This window comes from Physeter macrocephalus, chromosome 9, assembly GCF_002837175.3.
Source record: "Physeter macrocephalus isolate SW-GA chromosome 9, ASM283717v5, whole genome shotgun sequence".
In the NCBI taxonomy this organism is placed as follows: Eukaryota; Metazoa; Chordata; class Mammalia; order Artiodactyla; family Physeteridae; genus Physeter; species Physeter macrocephalus.
The window spans coordinates 37,069,646-37,089,011 of record NC_041222.1 but is presented as its reverse complement, the minus strand read 5'-3'; the positions used below and the strand labels follow the sequence as shown (position 1 = coordinate 37,089,011).

The window sequence follows — 19,366 nt, the reverse complement described above, 5'->3', positions numbered from 1 at the left end:
AGAAAGGGAACTCTATACATATTAAAAGAAGATCACCAGCATTTTAACTTCACTAGACTCAAAGGATAATTTCAGTCCCATTGAAATCACAGCCATCTACTAAAAATATTAAACTAAATAACATAAATATAATTAAGAGATATAACAAAAGGGTGAATATTTTCACCCTTAAAAAAAACAAAGTAATCAAGTCCCTAGACCCATTCAAAGTGTCTGATTCTGTACTATCTTCAAAGCAATGCATGAATACATACAGCCACTCCTACATTAGCTTTCTGGTATACCGTTCTTGGGTATGTAATGAACTATTTCTACTGGCTGCTCCTTCACAATCCACTTTGATTGGACAATACTTACACTTTTGCTTTGCTAGTTCTTGTATTAGGTCTTCATACACTTGTGAAAAGAGGTCCTCTTCAGATTTTGTTCCATCTAGGTAAACTGAGAAGGAGAAAAGAGAGCAGTTCAAATGCTAACAGGCTTATTAATACAGGATGCTTACTTTGGCACTTGACATCTCTTGAGAACACCAATATGTTTAACCAAAGAACCCAGGAACATAACTTAAAAAGAAATTAATAGCCATTAAAGAGAGAAATATATCACAGCCAGGTACAACGGGTAAGAAATTTTGATTTATTGCAGAGAAAATTCAAACTAGCTGATGTGAAAATTAAAAAAAAGAAAGAAAGAAAGAAACAGAGTTAAGTGGCACTGTGCATATGGCATTTTAGGAGCACTGAAGAGGTCCCTTCTCAAAACAATCATTTATGGAATTCCCTGGCAGTCCACTGGTTAGGACTCCAGGTTCAATCCTGGTCCGGGAACTAAGTTCCCACAAGCTGCACACCATGGCAAAAAAAACCCCAAAAAACAAAAAGAAAGAAATCACTTAAGCGAGTAGTTCTTGAACTTACTTATACATCAGGATCACCTGTGAAGCTTATTTATTATTATTTTTTTTAAATTTTATTTTTGGTATGCGGGCCTCTCACTGTTGTGGCCTCTCCCGTTGCGGAGCACAGGCTCCAGATGCGCAGGCTCAGCGGCCATGGCTCACGGGCCTAGCCGCTCCGCGGCATGTGGGATCCTCCCGGACCGGGGCACGAACCTGCGTCCTCTGCATCGGCAGGCGGACTCTCAACCACTGTGCCACCAGGGAAGCCCTGTTAAGCTTCTTAAACCATGCAGGGGTCTGAGTTCACATACGTACTGAATCTGAATTCTCCAGGCCCATGAGATATATATTTTTAACAAAACTGGCATAGTCAGTTTGGGATAAAAAGTAGAAGTTATGTAGGTTAAAGGAAAGAAAGGGCCTTCTAGTCAGAAAACTGCAGAGGTAGGGAGGTAGGAGGAACTTTGTTAAGGAAAAGAAGCTCAGTTTGGAAAGGCTAGAATGTGGGGAGGCAGAACAGTATAGAGATGAGATTTTAGAGCTGTGCCTTAGTCTTTAATGGCCTTGAGGACTGGCTGTTTGGATTTTATACTGAAGGGTTGGAGACTCTTTGAAGGTATTTAAGCAAGGTAGGAGCATGGTTGGATTTGCATTTTAGATGGAGAGAGAGAGGGGGGTAGTAAGAAGACATCCTTGCAACCAATGGTCCATGTTGGAAGTGGTGTGGCCAGAATGTCACGAGAGGCTCTGTGGATGGGGAAGAGGGGTTGAACCAGACTGAAGAAGGGATCATAATAGCCGCCAGATCATGGGGAGGCCCTGTGTGCTTTCTGTAGCTACCAAAGAGGCCACGAGGCTTCTCACAATATACGCAACTCCCTTTATTCTGAAAAGATACGTCAGTTTTGATTGCTCTACCCCATCTAAAACCCTTCTCTCTCCAGCCTCCTGCATCTTCTCCATGTGGTACTCTATATCCCAAGGATCCGTTCTTGGCCTAGATCCAGATATTTATTTCTAAATCACTGCTTTAAGTCCCTCAGGCATCTCAACTTCATTACGTGCAAAACAGACTCGCATTCCTCCTTGCAAATCTGCGACTCCTTCACTTTTTCCTATTTTCTGAAATAATGCCTGCCCATTCCTGAGCTGTTGTCCTTGCCACCTCAATTGCCTGCACCCTCCATGTCTATCCTATCACGCAGTTCTTCTGAGTACATATGTCCAATATTTCACCCTCTACATCTACCCTTCACATAGCCAGAGGGATCTTACTAAACAAAAATTTTATATCTACCATATCCTTGTATAAAGCCTCCCTGTAGAGGGCTTCCCACTTTCCTTAGGATAATGACCTAAGTCCTTAACTGGTCTATGGCCTTGCAGGGTTTGGATCCTTCCTGTATCAGCAACATCACCTCTTGCCTTGGCTTTCTCTACCACAGCCTTCCTTCTGGTGCCCCCTGGTCTTTTCATGCACCATACCCACTAACTGGGGTGATCGTCTATCTCCCCAATTTACCTCCCTTTGTCCAGTTAAATCTATCACGTGGTTTAAATATGGCTTCCTCAAGGAAGCCTTCCTGGATTGCTGAGACTTGGGTGGTCCCCCTGAAGCTCAGTGTCACAGTACTCAGCACAGCTAAAAAGGATAATCTTGTGCATCATCCATTTAACATCCATTTTCCTGATAGAATGCTGGTTCATAAGAGTAGAGACTGAGTCTGCCTTATTTCCCTTGATATCACCAGGGCAGTGCCTTGTACATGGAAGGCATTCAATCAATATTTGTTGAATGAATGACCATCTAGAAGTTGACAAACTTTCACAAGAGCCATAGAGAGAGAAACAGAAGGCAGGAGAGCCAGTGTGGAGAAGGGGGAGCCCAGAGTGTTCTAGCTTAAAGTGTCCTTTTATAATCTAATACATGAGAAAAATGCCTTCTAAAGTTCTTTCTTTTGTGTACTTTGAGGCAATGACAAGTAAAAAGCCTTCCGTGGAGGGAAAAAAAGGCACTTACCGATTTCCCATGAGATGTTCTCCATTTCTTTTCTGTGCTTTAGATACATGGGCCACACGTGGCCCTCAAAGTACCCTGGGGTGTCTGGAGGCTCGTAGATCCTTGTACTATCAAAATACGTAGGAAACTTTATGTTGACATAAACACAATTGATAAAGTAAAATAATGGTCAGGACAATGGGGAAATCACTCAGAGACTGAGTCTAAACAGGATTAAGACTACACTTTTTAGACTCAATGCCAGTTACAAACACAATGCCCAATGGATTTAGTCCCCTGATCTAAAAAATGAACTCTGTAATTCACTGACTACCATTCGTAATTATTTTTCCCCCCTCTAGTGATTTATAAAAGAATTGAGAGACAAATATTAATGTAAATAATGATAGAGATACTAATATGTTGTAGTAAGCTTTAAACTAATTGGTGTTCTCTGTGGCTGTAGCAGAATACAGGCCCCCTAATTTAAAACCATAATCAACATGGGATTTCTTCACATGAAGATTTAGGAAAGACGAGCCAAAGAGCTTGTACAAGAGCCTTTTCTTAGAAAAGTAATTTGCATTACTCCATGTGGGTGACCATTTATGGAAAAAGGTCTTGCTCTTTGTATGAAGAATTGAGGCTTCTCTTGCTTGAAAAATGACATATACACATTGCTCAATAATGCTGTTTCCTTGTTTTTCCTAAAGTTTGTCTTTTGAATTACAATCCACAAAGGCAATTTCAAAACTTACCTCCTCCTCCTCTTACATTCTTCATACGGAATGGTCAGAAAATAGCTTCTGTTCCATATAGTGTCAAGGGGCCTAAATTAACAGCATATTTAGTGCACAAAGTTTTTTTCTCCATTCATTCAGCGTCAGTATTAGAGTGGGGAATGCTTACTTATAATTATAGAGAAGGAAACCTTCGATAATTAAGATGGGAATTTCCTCAGTGTTTCCCCTGTCTGTTGATGCCAGAGGGTGTGCTGCGCTTTCCATCCAGCAGGAAATGGCGGACATCATTTCCTCCATGTTAAGTGCTTCAAGCACTTCAAACAAACACACAAAAATATGAAATCAATACAACAAAAGTTTTATGTTGTGGCTTTTTATGCTGAGTACAGCCAGTGGTCTATAAATATATAAAATAACACTATTTTATTTACCCTTCAAAACACCTAATTAGGGACTTCCCTGGTGGTCCAGTGGTTAAGAATCTGCCTTCCAATGCAGGGAACACGGGTTTGATCCCTGGTCTGGGAACTAAGATCCCACATGCTGCGGGGCAACTGAGTCTGAGCGCTCTAGATCCTGAGCGCCACAACCAGAGAGCTCACGTGCCGCAACTACTGAGCCCGCGTGCTCTAACTAGAGAGGAGCCTGCATGCCACAGCTAGAGAGAAGCCCACGCACCACAATGCAGAGCCTGTGCGTTGCAACTAAGAGCCTGTGCGCTGCAGCTAAGACTAAAAAAACACCTAATTAACAAATATTTTAGACAAAAAATATAAACTCCAATATTAATAAAGTGGTATGCTTGATATATTTTCATTCTGGAAAATTTTATTTATCTATTTATTTATTTTTGGCTGCATTGGGTCTTTGTTGCTGCACGTGGGCTTTCTCTAGTTGCTGTGAGCGGGGACTACTCTGTCACAGTGCGTGGGCGTCTCATCGCAGTGGCTTCTGTTGTTGCGGAGCACGGGCTCTAGGTATGCGGACTTCAGTAGTTGTGGCTCTTGGGCTCTAGAGCACAGGCTCAGTAGTTGTGGCGCACAGGCTTAGTTGCTCTGCGGCATGTGGGATCTTCCCGGACCAGGGCTCAAACCTGTGTCCCCTGCATTGGCAGGTGGATTCTTAACCACTGCGCCACCAGGAAACTCCTGGAAAATTTTAAACATATACAAAAGTAGAGCATAGAGTACAATGAACTCCCATGTCCCCATTACCAGCTTTGACAATTATAAACTCATTGCTTTATTTATAACTTCTATTCCCCCTTGACTATATAAAAGTTTAACATTTTTGGATGACAAAATATTTATAAATTAGTTTGAAGGATATGACACACTGGTGAAAATACCTGCAATGTATTTGGCAAAGAATGGATATCTTTAATATATAAAGAGCTCTTATAGATAAATAAGAGGAGGAAGATCATTAAAAGAATTTACAAAGGATACAAGTATGTCACATTCAAATTCTAAAATGTGCATACTTTTAGAGTTTACAGTTGTTAATGCTAGAAAAGTACCCTGTAACAGTGATTCTCAAAGCATGCTAGCTACACTAGCAGCACCAGCAGCATCTGAGAACTTATTAGAAATGCAAATTCTCAGCCCCACTCCAGAATGACTGAACTGAGCCATCTGGTCTTAAAGGTTTTTTAGTGGAAGGTTTTAAAATTATGAATTAATTCATTTAAAAGATATAGAGCTATTAAGATTTTCTCTTTTTTTCTGGTGCTTGTTTTGGTTAATTTGCATTTGGTAAGACTGTCAATTTCATTTAAGTTTTCAAATTTATTTGCATAAAATTCTTCATAATATCCTCATCTTTTTTGTAGGATGTGTAGTGATATTAACCTTTTTGGTTTTGATATATGTAATTTGTGCCTTCTCTATTTTTTTTCCTTTTTGTTTTTGCGGTACGTGGGCCTCTCACTGTTGTGGCCTCTCCCGTTGTGGAGCACAGGCTCCGGACGCGCAGGCTCAGCGGCCATGGCTCATGGGCCTAGCCGCTCCACGGCATGTGGGATCTTCCCGGACCAGGGCATGAACCCGTGTCCCCTGCATCAGCAGGTGGACTCTCAACCACTGCGCCACCAGGGAAGCCCTCTATTTTTTTTGGACCAGTCTTGTTTAAATTTTTTGAGGATCACTCAGATTCTTCAATCTGTAGCTTTATGTCTTATGCCAAATTTGAGATGTTTTACATCATTACTTATTTGAATACTTTTTCAGCACTACACTCCTCCTCTCCTTCTGAGCTTCCAATGATATAAATGTTAGATCTTTCATTATTGTCCCACATTTCTGTTCATTTTTTTTTTTTTTTTTGGCTGCTTTGTGTCTTCGTTGCTGCGCGTGGGCTTTCTCTGGTTGCGGCGAGTGAGGGCTACTATTCGTTGCGGTACACAGGATTCTTATTGTGGTAGCTTCTCTTGTTGCAGAGCACAGGCTCTAGGCTCATGGGCTTCAGTAGTTGTAGCACGCAGGCTCAGTAGTCACGGCATGCAGGCCCTAGAGCATGTGGGCTTCAGTAGTTGTGGCACATGGGCTCAGCAGTTGCAGTGTGAGGGTTCTAGGGCATGTGGGCTTCAGTAGTTGTGACTTGTGGGCTCAATAGTTGTGGCTTGCAGGATCTACAGAGCAGGCTCAGTAGTTGTGGTGCACGGGATTCGCTGCTCTGCAGCATGTGGGACCTTCCCAGACCAGGGATTGAAACCCTGTAACCTGAACTGGCAGGTGGATTCTTAACCACTGCACCACCAGGCAAGTCCCTCTGTTCATTTCTTTTCAGTCTACTTTCTCTTGCTTGTTCAGATTGAATAATTCCTATTGTCCTGTCTTGAAGTTCACTGATTCTTTCCTCTGTCATATTTATACTGCTGTTACACCCATCCAGTGAGTTTTAAAATTTCAATTATTGTATCAGTTTTCAGTTCTAAAATTTCTATTTGGTTCTTTTTCACATCTTCTCTTTCTTTGTTGAGGCTTTCTAATTTTTCACTTGATTCAAGAATGGTCACAAATGCTCACTGAAGCCTTTTTATGAATGCTGCTTTAAAATCCTTGTCAGAATTCCAGCATCTGTGTCATCACAGTGTTAGTGTCTAATTGTCTTTTCTCATTCAAGTTGAAAGTTGCCTGGTTCTTAATATGACAAATGATTTTTAGTCTCATCCTGGAAATTTTGGGTATGATGCTATGAGGCTCTGGATCCTATTTAATCTTTTTTTTTGCAGGCAGTGTCCCTGTTTAGGTGTAGTGTGCAGGTCCAGGTGGGGTGGATGTTCAGTTGCCTGCTGGGCCTCACCAATACTGAGGTGGGGGGTGACTGTGGGGGGGAAAAGAGGAAAGCAGCATGCGGGTGTGGCTTCATTTTACAGCTCAGTGAGGATAGACGTTCAGCTCTCAAGTGGGTCCTGCTGACAGTAGTTGACACTGCCTGGTTAAGGAAAGTGGAGTGCCAACTAGCACCACCTCACACTGCCTTATTTGGTCTCTTTGCTGCCAGGTAGGTGTGGAAGTTCAGCTCCGTTCGGCACCACTGATATGATCCCTATGACGATGTGGAAAGCCAACTCACCATACCTTGCTGGTGCTGATGGGTCCAAAAGTCTAGCCCTCCACTGGGCCCTGCTAACGCCATGAGGGGAAGTTGTTTTTTCCTTTTGTTTGCCTACAGTAAGGTGGATATTATCAAAATAATTTTCTATTCTGTTAGGCCACCCTTTTTCTAGTCCTTTGACTATAGGGAACAGGTTTCTTGGGAGTTTTGGGTTGTACCTATTGATGGTTCCATGTTGTACACTTCTCCATCACCAGTCACCCCCTTCCAGATATATGAGAGACAGACAAAAACAAAAAACAAAAAACAAATAGGAAACTCACAGCTATGTCATTCCTCAAGATCCAAAGTCCCCAGTCAGTCTGCTCTCTTCATCTTTCAGAGTCTTTCTTTTTGTTGTATTCCATCTGTGGTTTTTAGTTATAAGAGGAAGGAATAGCAAGGAATGGGGCCAAGCCACCTTGGCTGGAACCAGAAGTACCATCAGTTTTAATGTATTTCCACTATCATTCAGTTAAAAATATTTTCTAATCTTCATTGTGATTTATTCTGTGACCCATGGGATATACAGAAGTGTTCTGCTTCAGATAAAATGTGATGATGTCTGGAATTTGCTTCAAAATAATATAGAAAGAGCAGGTGGGTGAGGGTATAGATGAAATATAATTGGCCAAGAGTTCATCATTTTAAAAGCAGGATGGTGAATTCATGAGAGTTCATTATACTTTTCTGCCTTTCTTTGTATATGTTTAAAATTTTCCATAAGAAAAAGTTTTTAAGAATGAGACAAAAGGTACTGATTAATTTTCAAACACTTGGGAATTTACTATTTACTCTTTTGCTATTGATTTCTAATTCAGTTCTCTGTAATTAGAAAATATCTCTATATTACTTCAATACATTGAAATGTATTAGGACTTGTTCCATGTCCTTGTGTATGCCTTCCATTTTGGTTAATGTTCCATGTGTTCTTGAGGAAAAAAATGTGTATTCTGCTGTTGTTGGGTACATGTTCTATATATGTTAGTTTGGTCAAGTTTGTTGTGTTGTTCAAATCTGTTAGACTCATAATTTTTGTCAGTTTGTTCCATAAGTTACTGAGGAAATTGTATTAAAGTCTCCCACAATAATTATAGATTTGTCTATTTGTCCTCTTAGTTTTGTCAGTTTTTGCTTAATGTATTTTGAGGTCATATTATTAAGTGCATACAAATTTTAGATTGTTTTATATTCCAGTTGAATTGATTCATTGAGCTCTCTTTATCTCTAGTAATACTCTTTGCCTTAAATTTTACTTTGTCTGATATTAGTACAGTTATACTAATTTTCTTTCAGTAGGTATGTGCATGGTATATCTTTTTCTAGCCTTTTACTGTTTACTTTTCTATATCCTAATGTTTAAATAATATATCTCTTATAAGGAGTTTATAGTTGGCTTTTTTTTTTTTATAGTTGGCTTTTTAAAAAAATCCAGTCTGACAACTTTTCAGTATTTCATTTTAGTTAATTTAACTTAATATAGCTACTGATATGCTTGATTTAATCTATCATTTCACTATCATCTTCTATTTTTCCACCATCCTTTGATATTTTAGTTCTGTTTTTTACTTCTTTTGCATTTATCAGCTATATTTTAATGAGTCTACCTACTTATAAGTGTGATAGTTATATACTTTATTACTATTGTTATTATTTTTTAAAATATTTATTTTATTTATTTGTGGCAGGCGTGCTCCTTAGTTGCGGCAGGTGAGCTCCTTAGTTGTGGCGTGCAGACTCTTAGTTGAGGCATGCATGTGGGATCTATTTCCCTGAGCAGGGAACAAACCTGGGTCCCCTGCGTTGGGAGTGTGGGGTTTTAACCACTGTGCCACCAGGGAAGTACCGATAGCTATACACTTTAAAACTATTGTTTTGGTAGTTATCACAAAGATTTCAACATTACTTGACTTACCTTAAATTTGTACATTTACCTAAAAGTCAGATTTCTCCTTAAGATAGATTCCTGGAAGTGGGACACTTGAACACATGGCATGAATATTTTACCGTCTTTGGGACATGTGCTCAACCTCCTTTCCAGAAAAGGTTGTACCAATTTATATTCCTATCTATAAGTTTTTGTTTATTTGGCCTATGCCATTACTAATTATTAATCTTTTAAAAATCTGTTTATTAGGTAAGTGAGGAAAAAATAAGTTATAATTCTTTGACTACTTTTCTTTTTTCTTTTTTAAATTAAAAAAAAAATTTGGCCACACTGTGCAGTATGCGGGATCTTAGTTCTCCAACCAGGGATCGAACCCAGGCCCTGGCAGTGAAAGCACCAAGTCCTAATCACTGGACCGCCAGAGAATTTCCTTGACTACTTTTGAGGTTGACTTTTTATTGTACATTTATTAATCATATAACCTTTTGCTTCTGTGAATAACTTATTCACATAATTGGACGTTTTTCAGTTGGGATATTAGTGTTTTTCTTATCAGTTTGTAAGAACTTATTTAGATTAGGAATAATTCTTCATCAATTGCTGAAAACAGTTTTTCCTTGTTTAACTCTTACTTTGTAATAATCTTCCTTAATAACCTTTAGAAAAGAGGGGAGAGAAGAAAATAATATCCTGGCTGCAGCTCAAGACACAAGAATAGATAGCCAGTCAAGGATTTTGCCTCTCTTAAAACTATCATGTTTCTGTAAGAACAGATTACACAACATTTTTCCTCCAAGGTTATCAAAGTTAAAAATAAAGAACAAATTTTATGGCTCTTTAAGAGAGCTCTATTGCTAGTTTGCATAAGCACTCAATGATCATCTTGTTAATTATAAATGTTGATAAGACCATTAAATATAGTTTACTAGTATGACATTCCTTTACAGGTCTATATAGATGTTTTTTTGATGGACTTTACTCCGCTGGCTTCAAAGCAGTATTAGACTGGGCAAGAGGGTAAAGTGAATCCATCTAAAAAATATTCACTATTCTTTCTGAGCAGTGAAAAGACTCAGTACCTTGGTCACTGAGAAAGTAAGCTCAGAAGATAGATAGCCCTAAAGTTTGCTACAAGCAAGAGGAGTAGACTAACAGAGACCCACCTTACCCCACCTTCAAATGAAAAATTTATTTTCCAATGTTTTCAGTTTTAACTATAAAAGTGGGGAAAAGGTTTCATTTATTTAAATAGCTGAACACAAATCAGAAACCCTTACAAAAGCATGTTTAAAGTACAGCAACATAATTTAAACTTATTTTGAGACTGTCTTCAGAGATAGCAAAGTTATTTGGGTTTGAAAAAGAAAACAAACATTTTTGCATAATGTTTTGTAAGCTCATCTACTTACCATCATACTGAAGAAATCCATTTTCATCTGTCTCTATCTCAGACTCTGGCTGGAAAAATAATAAAGTACCCATAAAAACTTTGCAGTGCAGAAATAATACAATCATAGAATGAAGAGTTGATAAACCTTTATTTTAACAAATGCTTTGGATGGTGAGGATAAATAAAATCAAAGATTAGCTCCCATAAGTGTGCCATCTAGTGGAGAACTAACACTACTGCATTGAGCCTCCCTTCACTACAAAAGCTCAATAACTCAGCAAAAGCTTTTGGATGTAATTCAATTAACTTTGCTACTATGACTTCTTTTGGTTAAATAAATTATCTGAGGAGTTTTATAGATACCTTAAAGAAATTATCCTGAGATATGATACTGCAGTTTGGAAGGCGTTTCTGCAAATTCTTAGCCAGTGTTGTCTTCCCACCATTTGTCACACTGAACAACAACAAAAGAAAACAAAGAAAGAAAATACCAAGAAGGAAGATGCATTAAAAGAACATAAAACATTTTAAATTGATCTTAGAAAAAGGATATTTAAAACAATATGTAATATCTAAGAAAAAATTATTTCTTTCATAGATAGGACTTTGTTGGCAAAAATCATAGGCTCAAGCAGGTCTGATGCAAAAAATGATAAGAAATAAGCTGGAAAGGATGGAGCAGAAAGGTAACTAATATTGGGCAAGTGAACTGCGTAATATTAAGACTTAAATTACAGCTATTGTATTGGAAGCAAAAGAATTTTTTGTCTATGCTGAAACATTCGCAAGGTTCACATGCCACACAGAGAATATGAGTAGCACACTTTAGTGCAAGTATATAAAACTGCACGTGGTCACTGTGATTTTGTTTCAATGCACAGTGAAGAAAAATGGAGGAGTGGCTTATTACAAGCCCACCTATCATGACTTTTCATCTCCATTGGAATGCCTCCTTTTCCCCAATCTCTCTCCTCTCTGGCGCTGGTTGGGAGGTCCATTGTAGCTTATCACATCCTGTCAGTTACTTGTCCCCTCTGGCTGGACTGTGACATCATGGAGAATGGCGACCCTGACCAACTCCTCTGTGTCTGTATCTAGTTTTCCAGTACCCAGAACCACGCATAGTTGAGGGGGAAGCACTTCTCCACTCAGTCACTCAAAGAGTTTTTTTTTAAATCTGGGGCTTATGTACTTCCAAAGAGTCTATGGACAGATTCCGGTCTTTGTGAACTTGAAAGATATTATATCTTTATCTTCAATAAATTCTAACAGAATTTTGGCATTTCCTTTAATTAAAATATAAGTCACAAACAACAGTATTATTAATAGTACCTCTGGCTTTTTCACCGACAGAAACCACAGACAGGTATTTTCATATCATGTTGCACTTGGGGCAGACATCTTGAAGTATCATTGACACTCCATTACTTCAAATTTACAGCAGCTTTTAGACTCACAGGACACCGTTATTTAGTGAGTTAACAAAGAAGCATGTGTATCATAATGCTACAAATTTGGGCTTCCCTGGTGGCGCAGTGGTTGAGAGTCCGCCTGCCGATGCAGGGGACATGGGTTCGTGCCCCGGTCTGGGAAGATCCCACATGCCGCGGAGCGGCTAGGCCCGTGAGCCATGGCTGCTGAGCCTGCACGTCCGGGGCCTGTGTTCTGCAACAGGAGAGGCCACACAACAGTGAGAGGCCCGCGTACCGCCAAAAAAAAAAAAAAAAAAAAAAAAAAAAAAAAAATAATGCTACAAATTTGCTTTTAAAAATATTTTTATAACTATATTATTATCATAACTGGTTTCCTTTGTATTTCTGTATTTTATTTTGTGCATTTAAAACCACTACTCGGAGAAAGCAAGACTTCATCATACCACCAAATGCCTACAGCACAAAAAACTTCTGACTGCACATGAATTGTGCTTATTCCGAGGTAAGATGAATTGGAATATGTTTATAATCTAGAAAGGGGAAAGGAACTAATACTTATTCATCAAAATTGTTTATTGAATATAATTCAATTATTAGCCAAATATCTTACACCTACAAAGTATTAATAGAAGAAACTTGATTCACACGTTTTTTGGGTTTTTTTGTTTTGTTTTGTTTTTTTCTGTTTAACCTTAGATCACACAATTGGGTCGGATATGGGCAATCTCCTGAAAAATGGAAAAGCCGGTGGGTATTACCCTATGCATTGAGAAAATACTGTTATGAGAATTTTTCCCCCCTTTACCGAAAATGTCTGTAGTCCATGTTGAATGCCCATAGTTTGATTATTGAATTTTGTTTAAAATACATAGTAAACAGGGATGACTTTATTACAGTATGAGCAACCTGGCTAGAAAATGTATCATTTTCTAGACTTACCTCTTTAGTTAAGATTAGGCAATTGAACCAACAGTAATTAGATCCCTTCTCACTGACTTAGCTAGAGCCAATGAGAAATAAGCACCCCATTTTTGTAGACTTGGTAGAGATGGACCAGCTAGAAGGCAGTCCAGGTCAGAAAGATGAAGGAGGGGGAAAAGTATGTAACAAGTCTGAGCCTAAGACCTGTAATTAGACTGTCACCATCCAGGTCAGGTGACACCTTAAGACTCAACCCTTCTCCTTCAGCATGCTCATACCCACCATGCACCAGCAGGCTCACAGCTTCACGCATGTGCTCTCCAACCCATGTGTCCAGACAGGAGCATGTTCTATCCTGGGGTCTAGGGAAGGAAATGGGGGACTCCTTGGGCCCACTTGCTCCTTTGTTCATAACACCCAAATAAATGCACAACTCCTAGTCCATTTGTTTTTTATGTGACAGGTAAAAAGAGAGGTCACTGTATTTAGAACATGGCATTTGGGAAGGGAGAAGTTAAAAAGGCTGTCTAATTACTCCAACAAGTGGAGAATCCATTCTGCAATCCATTCGCCCAAGGTAGATAATAATTTTCCCATTGTCCAGTTGAGGAAACTAAGGGTTGAAAAGCTGTATTCTCATAAAACTTGCTCAAGGTAACAACTAGCAAGTAATGGAGATGAGATACAAAGTCCAACTCTAACACCCGTGGAGTTTACATTTTTTAACATTAAGGAAGGAACTTTGCGAGAATCTGATGAAAGTTATAAAATCTTTCCCCAGAAAAATGAACATCTTCACACATGCATTAAGTTTTCAAGAGGTTCATGGATGCCACTTGAATCCTCTAGAACCTTTACTATTCCTTGCAGTCTCAAATGAATATTTAGTTCATAGGGCAGCAAGTGGTAAGTACATGAGAGACATACAGCACAGTGAGTTTGGAGGAAGGAAGGCAGGAACTGCAGCTGAGTCTGGCAGGGGCTTTGCAGAAGCAGCAGCACTAAAATGAAATCCTGGCACTTGCTGAGGAAGAGACAGTGAAGACAGCCTTTCTTAGGAAGTTATGCATAGAACCAAATGCCCGTGGCAAGAAAGCATGACACAGGTTTCTAGACAGAGGGCATTATACTGGAATATTGAGATGAGGGGAATTTATTCACACGTGTGCAGAAAAGAAGTCGGATTGGATTCTGTAGTGGACCTGGTAGTGGCCTCCCCAGGTTCCACCCCTGTTTCCAAGGTCTGGCTGGGATTGACCCCGCTCTCAACTCCAGAGCAGGGCCCCAATGGCCTAGACCAATCAAGGCAATCCCCTCTCCTTTGCCACAGTAACTGTGGCTATGTGACCCAGGTGGTCCTGTCAAAGACCCTTGACCTAGGGGAAGCAAAGCACTTTTTTTCCCCCTAGTGACAGGCTAAGAAGAAGCATGAGGTCCCAGGAGCTGCTAGTAGTCCCTTGCGACCAAAAAATGGAGCCAACTTTAGGATGAATCCAAAAGGAGGAAGACACAGAGAAGAGGCAGAGAGAAACGGAGTCTTTGGTGACACCACTAAGCTCCTGTATCAAATCTTTCCTGTACCCTGCCTATCTGCCCACCCCTGAAGCTAATACATTTTATTATTTTTGGATGGTCCTCATATATCAGGAAATTTAGACTGCATTTTAAACAACTGGGAACCACTGAATATTATTCATCAGGTGAGAGAAAATTTAAAAATTCTGTATGAAGATTAAACTGGTAGAGGTATGTAAGGAAGATTAAGAGGAGGAGATTGGAATTAGGGAATGAGGGCTTGAATTAGGATGGTGGCAGTGAGTGTGGAAAGGAAAGGATGAATGAGAAGCAACGCGGAGAAAAACTGAACTTGGTTCTGATTAGATGGGAGCAAGTCAAGGCAGAGTTCTGGCATTTAATTCATTCAATATTACTTCTAATTGATTACTTACTGTAGTTATGTAATACAATAATACGATGATCTCCCCCAAATTATAAACTTTTAATTTCAATAGTCTTATTAAATATTTTATTAACTAGACTACACATAATGTGAAAGGACTCAGAAGAAAGATGAACATAACACACTAGCAAAACAAATAATGTCCTTTTAAGTTGCTGTTGTCTTATCTGAATGCCCACTTCTTGGTACCATGTGTAGGGTGACCATAAAATTTAGGACACTACTGAGAGGGAGAGGGGTGAATGATTAATAATCATGCCAGGGAAATAAGGACTACCTCAAGATGAAAAGTATGGGGAAAAGGGGTAGAGGTGAGGTGATTCCTTATTCCACATGTCCAAAGCTGGGCATAACTGGCAAGAAATGATAGATTTTCTCCTATGTCACACTGGAGGAGCAGCCATATGGAGAACGATAAATCACCCTAAACCAACGTAGCATCAGATCAGGCCTTGCCTCTGGTGTCAGCTTTAGAAAACAAACAGTAAAGCAGGTAAACTTTGTGTACCAACTCCCCTGTTTCTGTTTATAGGAAACTCTCCTGTCTCCTGTTGGCATTACTAGCCAATGCTCCACTGTTTTAAATTCAAGCGTACTGTTCTCTTTTCTGGGACTCAGGAATCCTTCTCACTGCTTCTCCTTCCCCCACCACATCCACATGGAAACACCCTTTGGACAACCTGAGTATCTCGATCAGCTGTTTATAGCAAAATTACTCACCCACCGATTCCAATGACAAATGTTTTCATAATTAGCTTTGAAAATCACGTCTTCCTAAAAAAAAAAAAAAAAAAAATCGAAGGCACATCACTTAGGTGTCTAAAGAGATAAGAGTCCTAACTTAAAAGGGCCAGCTGTGGGGGAAAGATGTCAGTGATCTTTGGGTTACGCCCCTAGGATTACCCACATTCTGGGGGAAAGCTTCACACTATACTGGCTTCTCTCTGCCAGTCTCCTGCTACGTGCCAACAGCTGGCAGTGCTCAGGGCCTGTAAGCAAGTCAAGTGAACTGAAGGGGCCCCCACAACCAAGCATACATCCTTGAGGGTCTGTTTTCAAGGGCATGGAAGAGTTGCTGAGCCACAAGGCACACTACAGTTTCACGCTCCCCTCAGGCAGGTGGCCTGTCACCTGCATGACTCAGTCACCCAGGGATGACCCATTACCCCCAAGGCAGAGAAGTGGCAGAGATGGCCTCTCTCACCTTCTGAAATGAGGAGACAGTCACTGCTGGCCAGAGGCAAGAGGAAGTGAATTCCCTTTAAGTATGCTATTTCCTCACCCTAGGGCCAGGGTAGACAAACTTTCAAAAATGAGCCAGTTAGTAAATCTTTGAGGCTTTACGGGCCAAGAGACAAAATCAAGATTATTATGTAGGTACTTATATAATAAGAGAGAAAACGTTTCCACAAACTTTCTGATGGAGGTCAAAACATAATAATTGAGTACAATTTTTTTTTCCGTAATTCATGTCTACAAATGATAAGAATAGAGTTCCTTTTCTATTGGGATAAGATTTCCCTTATTGGATATCAGAGTGAGTGTCCCCTATTACAAAATGGACTGCAGGTGTTCAGGCAGAGGGCCAGGTTTTATTTTTTTTAATGTTTTATTGAAAAAAATTTCTTTTAATATTTATTTATTATTTGGTTGCGCCAGGTCTTAGTTGTGGCATGTGGGCTCCTTAGTTGTGGCATGCATGTGGGATCTAGTTCCCTAACCAGGGATCGAACTCAGGCCCATTGCATTGGGGGTGCAGAGTCTTTTTTCTTTAACATCTTTATTGGAATATAATTGTTTTACGATGGTGTGTTAGTGTCTGCTTTATAATAAAGTGAATCAGCTATACATATACATATATCCCCATATCTCCTCCCTCTTGTGTCTCCCTCCCACTCTCCCTATCCCACCCCTCTAGGCGGTCACAAAGCACTGAGCTGATCTCCCTGTGCTACGCGGCTGCTTCCCACTAGCTATATATTTTACATTTGGTAGTATATATAAGTCCATGACACTCTCTCACTTCATCCCAACTTACCCTTCCCCCTCCCCGTGTCCTCAATTCCATTCTCTACGTCTGCGTCTTTATTCCTGTCCTGCCCACAGCTTCTTCAGAACCATTTTTTTTGAGATTCCATATATATGTGTCAACATACGATATTTGTTTTTCTCTTTCTGACTTACTTCACTCTGTATGACAGAATCAAGGTCCATCCACCTCACTACAAATAACTTAATTTCGTTTCTTTTTATGGCTGAGTAATATTCCATTGTATATATGTGTCACATCTTCTTTACCCATTCATCTGTCGATGGACACTTAGGTTGCTTCCATGTTCTGGCTATTGTAAATAGAGCTGCAATGAACGTTGTGGTACATGACTCTTTTTGAATTATGGTTTTCTCAGGGTATATGCCCAGTAGTGGGATTGCTGGGTCGTACGGTACTTCTATTTTTAGTCTTTAAGGAACCACCATACTGTTCTCCATAGTGGCTGTGTCAGTTTACATTCCCGCCAACAGTGCAAGAGGGTTCCCTTTTCTCCACACCCTCTCCAGCATTTATTGTTTGTAGATTTTTTTTAAATTTATTTTTTGGCTGCGTTGGGTCTTTGTTGCTGCGTGTGGGCTTTCTCTAGCTGTGGCTAGGAGGGCTACTCTTTGTTGCGGTGTGCAGGCTTCTCTTGTTGAAGAGCATGTGCTCTAGGCGCGTGGGCTCAGCAGTTGTGGCACATGGGCTTAGTTGTTGCGCAGCATGTGGGATCTTCCCGGAAGACGGCTCGAACCCATGTCCACTGCATTGGCAGGTGAATTCTTAGCGGTTGGATTCTTAATCACTGCGCCACCAGGAAAGCCTGTTTGTAGATTTTTTTGATGATGGCCATTCTGACTGGTGTGAGGTGATATCTCATTGTAGTTTTGATTAGCATTTCTCTAATGATTAATGATGTTGAGCATCCTTTCATGTGTTTGTTGGCAATCTGTGTATCTTCTTTGGAGAAATGTCTGTTTAGGTCTTCTGCCAACTTTTGGATTGGGTTGTATGTTTATTTGATAATGAGCTGCATGAGCTGCTTGCAAATTTTGGAGATTAATCCTCTGTCAGTTACTTCATTTGCAAATATTTTCTACCATTCTGAGGGTTGTCATTTGGTCTTATTTATGGTATCCTTTGCTGTGCAAAAGCTTTTAAGTTTCATTAGGTCCCATTTGTTTATTTTTGTTTTTATTTCCATTTCTCTAGGAGGTGGGTCAAAAAGGATCTTGCTGTAATTTATGTCATAAAGTGTTCTGCCTATGTTTTCCTCTAAGAGTTTGATAGTGTCTGGCCTTACATTTAGGTCTTTAATCCATTTTGAGTTTATTTTTGTGTATGGTGTTAGGGAGTGTTCTAGCTTCATTTTTTTACATGTAGCTGTCCAGTTTTCCCAGCACCACTTACTGAAGAGGCTATCTTTCCTCCATTGTATATTCTTGCCTCCCTTATCAAGGATAAGGTGACCATATGTGCGTGGGTTTAACTCTGGGCTTTCTATTCTGTTCCATTGATCTATATTTCTGTTTTTGTGCCAGTATCATACTGTCTTGATTACTGTAGCTCTGTAGTATAGTCTGAGGTCAGGGAGTCTGATTCCTCCAGCTCCATTTTTCTTTCTCAAGATTGCTATGGCTATTCGGGGTCTTCTGTGTTTCCATACAAATTGTGGAATTTTTTGTTCTAGTTCTGTGAAAAATGCCAGTGGTAGTTTCATAGGGATTGCACTGAATCAGCAGATTGCTGTGGGTAGTATAGTCATTTTCACAATGTTGACTCTTCCAATCCAAGAATATAGTATGTCTCTCCATCTGCTTGTATCATCTTTAATTTCTTTCATCAGTGTCATTGTTTTCTGCATACAGATCTTTTGCCTCCTTAGGTAGGTTTATTCCTAGGTATTTTATTCTTTTTGTTGCAATGGTAAATGGGAGTGTTTCCTTAATTTCTCTTTCAGATTTTTCATCATTAGTATATAGGAATACAAGAGATTTCTGTGCAATAATTTTGTATCCTGCTACTTTACCAGATTCGTTGATTAGCTCTAGGAGTTTTCTGGTAGCATTTTTAGGATTCTCTATGTATAGTATCATGTCATCTGCAAACAGTGACAGCTTTACTTCTTCTTTTCCGATTCGGATTCCTTTTCTTTTTCTTCTCTGACTGCTATGGCTAAAACTTCCAAAACTATGTTGAATAATAGCGGTGAGAGTGGGCAACCTTGTCTTGTTCCCCATCTTAGTGGAAATGGTTTCAGTTTTTCACCATTGAGAACAAGTTGGTTGGGCTCTGTCATATATGGCCTTTATTATGTTGAGGTAAGTTCCCTCTTTGCCTACTTTCTGGAGGGTTTTTATCATAAATTGGTGTTGAATTTTGTCAAAAGCTTTTTCTGCACCTATTAAGATGATCATATGGTTTTTCTGCTTCAATTTGTTAATATGGTTTATCACATTGATTGATTTCTGTATATTGAAGAATCCTTGCATCCCTGGGATAAAT

General features: G+C 39.6%; 1 protein-coding gene across 14 annotated transcripts in view; it reads right to left on the bottom strand.

Moving 5' to 3' along the window:
* NMRK1 (nicotinamide riboside kinase 1) overlaps window positions 1–19,366 on the bottom strand; it is a 59,725-nt gene that overhangs the window by 28,909 nt on the left and 11,450 nt on the right. For all 14 annotated transcript variants that reach the window (XR_008618220.1, XR_008618222.1, XR_008618219.1 and 11 more), the window contains 7 exons: window positions 15,550–15,603; window positions 10,879–10,969; window positions 10,535–10,583; window positions 3,807–3,954; window positions 3,656–3,727; window positions 2,919–3,025; window positions 358–441 (listed from right to left, as the gene is read on the bottom strand). Coding sequence is in view for 1 of the 14 variants with exons in the window: in XM_024126922.2 (XP_023982690.1) it covers window positions 358–441; window positions 2,919–3,025; window positions 3,656–3,727; window positions 3,807–3,954; window positions 10,535–10,583; window positions 10,879–10,969; window positions 15,550–15,578 (580 nt within the window). In the remaining 13 variants the exon portion in view is untranslated. The remainder of the gene's footprint in view (window positions 1–357; window positions 442–2,918; window positions 3,026–3,655; window positions 3,728–3,806; window positions 3,955–10,534; window positions 10,584–10,878; window positions 10,970–15,549; window positions 15,604–19,366) is intronic.